The 2,985-nt window shown below is 47.0% G+C and overlaps 1 protein-coding gene across 1 annotated transcript; it reads left to right on the top strand.

Annotated features, from left to right (window-relative positions):
* The first annotated feature begins 324 nt into the window (after positions 1–324).
* LOC147004721 (uncharacterized) lies at positions 325–1,131 on the top strand. Its single transcript, XM_085837716.1, has one exon. It carries the CDS (start codon positions 398–400, stop codon positions 1,067–1,069), a length of 672 nt encoding a protein of 223 aa, XP_085693842.1. The 5' UTR covers positions 325–397; the 3' UTR covers positions 1,070–1,131.
* The last annotated feature ends 1,854 nt before the right edge of the window (positions 1,132–2,985 follow it).

The following is a 2,985-nucleotide window of genomic DNA, read 5'->3' as shown; positions in this document are numbered from 1 at the left end:
AGTTGAAAGAAACTGACCCCTGTGGCCCCCTCATCTCCAGGTCTTGAGGAATGGAAGAAGAAATAGTATCTGTTGGTCAGTTCATGAAGGAACTGCATGTTGGTCAGTTCATGTGCCTGTTAGAACACTGAAACTAATTTGGAAATCTGCTCAATTTTATTCACTTTTTGACAACTCCCCTACACTGAGACATGGCTCCCTCTCCAGACTGCCCTTGGGCCACATTGTGACATCATGTGACAAACAAAGAGGATGATGACTTCATCAGATTGTTGCCACACCAGTGATGCTAGCTAGCACTCAGTGGCCCCTACTGGTGGAACAACTCTCTTGGAAAATCAGGCAGTCTAGAATTTCTTGGGATACGTTTAATGCTGCACAGTCCAGAATAGACCGGATGGCCAAGGAAGATGGCATTATACCAGAGCAGGCATTTACCAACCAAACAACACCTGCAGGCAACATCTCCATGAGGCCTTTGAGACCACATAAAAGGAGCAACATACCTGTAAGTGCCCCAGCTGAAAGTCCAACTCAGGCTACACATAAACCATGTAAACTCATCTCTTCATATAATGATACAGAATATCCTTCAGCTAATATTGATATGGACGTACCTGGGTATGAGCGCACCAGCCACTCATGGTACCTTAGATATGGCTGGATGTTGTCTTCATACAACCCATGCAGATACATCCTGAAAGCTGCCCTTTCAGTCATAACTGAATGGGAGAACACTCTGCAGGAGGAAGAGGAGGAGGAGGAGGAAGAGGAAGAGGAGGAGGAGGAGGAGGAAGACGAGTATGAGGAGGATATGGAGGAGGAAGATGAGGATGAGGAGGATATGGAGGATGAAGATCAGGAGGATACGGAGGAGGATGAGGAAGAAGAAGACGAGGAAGGAGAGGATGAGGAAGAAGAGGATTATACAGTGGAGGAAGAGGAATATGAGGAGTATGAGGAGGAGGATGAAGACGATGATGATCATTACACAGAAAACAACTGTATAATCTGTGCTCTATTCAAATTCATCCCTATGTTCTCAAGCCCAGGGAGAGGTACTGCCTGAGAATAATTACCTTTACTTCAAAAAGTAAACCCTGTGGCAGTAAATTAAGATCTTAAATTTGAGCCTAGAGCCTGTGTGTGATTCTATCTAAGCCTGGACACTGTCCCCAAACCTAGCCTGCCACACACTTGGGTCAGCCTAGCCCTTTCATGGACAGCAGCAGCATTTTTATGCCCTCAGCATCATGGTGCAGAAGGGTGTGGCTACTGACCTGGTGGTGTCATCTCACACTACTGAGGTGTCTAGGAACAGGGGAGTCCATTCTCCTGGGTCCCCACTTTCAGCAGATATTACCAGGAAGTTTCAGGGCAGCAGCTGAGGGTGCCTACCAAGCATCCATTAGTCCTGTCTAAGCACACTTCAAACTAGGTGCCTATCTGTTAAGGGATGAAGACTACTATACCCTGGCCCCTGAGAGGTCAGCCCCTCCTCTTGGGGGTGGAAAATTGCCTGATGCATGAGGAAGACAGACTTTAGAAACATTGCAAAGAACCTGCAAAGTATTACTACATAATGTCCACCACCTAAAACTTCTTCACTCACCCCAAGGAACCAGAGCTGTACTTAGGATTTTTAAGATAAATATCTGGGTGAGACTCACTCCTCCTTGCCTGGGCGAGTCTCTAAGTAGAGCTCTTACACTGTAAAAAGACTGGATATGGTTGGGTTTCTCCATGGGTTTTTCTCTTCACCGTAAGTTTCCCAGGGTAGGGATGTCAGCTCAGTGCCTGGCCCTGGACTGAAATGTCAGCATGGGTAAGCATGCATGGAGTGTCTCTGTGGGGTTCAGGCAAAGACAGGCAATGTTACATATCTGGAATACCCAGACAGCAGTAGGACCAAAGTCAGCTTGAGCACAGAAGTCATTTCCTGGTAGTTTTCCATTTCCATGAGTGCCAATATACTTGGGTCTGTGTTCTCAAGGCCAGAGGGGCAAAGAACGAGGGAAGTATTTATTGTCATCCCCTGCATGAGAGCATAGCAGTCTGGATGGATCTGGGAAATAACACAGTGGGTGGTTCTCTGCAAACAAAATGTGTCTCAGTCTTGCCTTGGCTTTAGAGTCTGCACTGCAATACTGAGTTGGCAGGGCGGTGATTTAGCTGCTTCATTTGCACCATATCTGGCCCCTCCTCCATACCAACAGTGGAGACACACTACACACTCATCAACAAGGGATCAAGATTTAAAAGCCACTCTAGACCATCCTGTGTCCTTGTTGCCTGTCACATACATTGCAGTGTGATACAGTCATGTACACACAATAAAATGCCACGAGTTGACTCTTTCCAGACTTTAGCTCTAGGGCCACAAACAGTGTCAGAGGCTCAGGATTGAGCAGGAATTATTCCAGTCTGTGGAACCCTGCCCAGCTCCTCTGGTAGGCCTGAAGATGGCTGTTTCAGGAAGGTTCAAGAAACATTCTGCAGATCACAACAAAAGAGATCCTAAGGACTCCTGCCTAAGCTATCAGCAGCATGCCCTTTACAATTGCAGGGAGCATCTGTCACCATGCTGTCAAATCTGCACCCTGGCCAGGGCAAGGACTCAATCTCCTTACAGGCCATTGTCCACTTCCCTGTTTTATGGTGTTGCCATCTCTATGAGCATTGTGATTGCTGACAGTACTTTCCTGGTAGGGACTCAGCATGGAACAGCAACACAACTCGCAATCTGAATCATTTTAGGGCAAACCCAACCTAAAGCTGTTGGGAGGAGGAATTAGCAATGCTGCCCTTCCTCAGACACCCTGGGTCAGGACAGAAACATGTCACAGCCCATCTCTTCAGACTCAAAGCCATGTTCCATGTTACCTGACACTCCATTGAACTTGACGATGCAAAATGCCTCTCCTTGCAGAGGACAAATGTATACCTGCTTGGTGACATGATTAATGTAAAGGGCTGACACTGAGA

The sequence above is a fragment of the Mus caroli genome, unplaced genomic scaffold (assembly GCF_978045245.1).
Source record: "Mus caroli unplaced genomic scaffold, Mus_caroli_1 scaffold_5, whole genome shotgun sequence".
Classification (NCBI taxonomy): Eukaryota; Metazoa; Chordata; class Mammalia; order Rodentia; family Muridae; genus Mus; species Mus caroli.
The sequence above is the reverse complement of the archived record's forward strand: the minus strand, read 5'-3'. Positions and strand labels throughout refer to the sequence as shown.

Excerpts from the sequence above, each read along its gene's own strand:
- LOC147004721 (XM_085837716.1), top strand. The coding sequence starts at position 398 with ATGGCCAAGGAAGATGGCATTATACCAGAGCAGGCATTTACCAACCAA.